The 1,323-nt window shown below is 37.8% G+C and overlaps 1 protein-coding gene across 1 annotated transcript in view; it reads right to left on the minus strand.

Moving 5' to 3' along the window:
- LOC104743422 (putative F-box protein At1g57580) overlaps window positions 440–1,323 on the minus strand; it is a 2,994-nt gene continuing 2,110 nt past the window's right edge. The window contains exon 2 of the mRNA XM_019235477.1: window positions 440–1,066. Coding sequence (XP_019091022.1) covers window positions 440–1,066 — 627 coding nt within the window. The remainder of the gene's footprint in view (window positions 1,067–1,323) is intronic.

Genomic DNA, 1,323 nt, shown 5'->3' on the forward strand with positions numbered 1-1,323 from the left:
CAGACATATATATATATATATATATATATATATATATATATATATATATTTCAAAAGATACGAATATTCGAATAAACACAACTCTACAATGAACGGTTGCAACTTTACAAAAAAAATCGTTATAATGAACAATCACAACTTTTGTAAAACACATAACTTAAAATTTTTACAGATTTTTTTGGAAATTATCCAAAAGTTATGATTAAAAAAACACAACTTTTGGTGACATTTATTCGGACTGCTATTACATATAAATTACTTTTTTTTTGTTTTTTGAGGATAAAGGTTATTTAATCTAAAAGATAATTGTTTACAAGCTATGATAATAATCAATCAAAATATGAGACGTGACTCGTACGACTTTGTCCACTTCTTACTTTGCTGGTTCGTTTGCACGTCGTTAAAGAATATCTTGGAAGGCCTCCATCATCCTTGAACATTAGTACTTTCGTTGCTTGTTTAACATTACTTTAGTTTCTTCCTCTTGAACCGATCTTTTTCTAAGTTGCGTTTCCACTTTCTCCGATGAGATTCCAACCACCAATCCCATAATCGAGCTTAGAGAGGAGATGCGGTCGTAACCATCACAAGGCTTCAGCTTCTCATCCAATCCAATCACAGATGAATAGACCGACGGTGTATACAGATAAAAGTCCATGTTTGTACCGCACCACATTGGAATATAACCCATTACTCCCCACTCATTAGCTCTCAAGTCGTACCGATGAAACACTCCGTCAGGGAAGTCATGATTCTTCTCCCTCAACAATAAAACCTTTCCGTTGTAAGCCACAACGTCCCAGAAAATGAGTCTCTTTGCCTCCGCCATTACGTTCCTTATCTGCCTCACTAGAACCCACTTGGGATCGGTGAGAATATTCTCGAGGGAGTAAACGTAAATTACTTCCTCCCTCGGCCATATCAGTGTCAGTTTATTATCGGCGGCGGCAAACAATGTTTTCACTCTCAGTTCTTGGGGAAATCTTATTGGAATCAGCAGTGCCTTCTCTGTTTCGAGGTTGAACGCCAAGATGCTGCCGTCGTTTCTCAACCAGTGAAGAGATCCGTGGACGTAGACAGGTTTCATACGCTTATCGAAATTGCTTGAGCGGCAAGCAACTATGGTTTTTGACAGTCTCCATGATGAAACTCCCTTGTTAATCTCAAATTGATACATTGTTTCTTCTGGATTTAGAGCCTCGATACCTTTTACGCAGACAATTTTGAATCTCTGAGTTCTCCGATCAATCTGATCAACAGCGAAACCTATGTACTTCGTTTGTTCCCAATCAATAGCTTCACCACTCTCAGTTATCCTAGGGA

Source organism: Camelina sativa, chromosome 14 (genome assembly GCF_000633955.1).
Source record: "Camelina sativa cultivar DH55 chromosome 14, Cs, whole genome shotgun sequence".
Taxonomy (NCBI): Eukaryota; Viridiplantae; Streptophyta; class Magnoliopsida; order Brassicales; family Brassicaceae; genus Camelina; species Camelina sativa.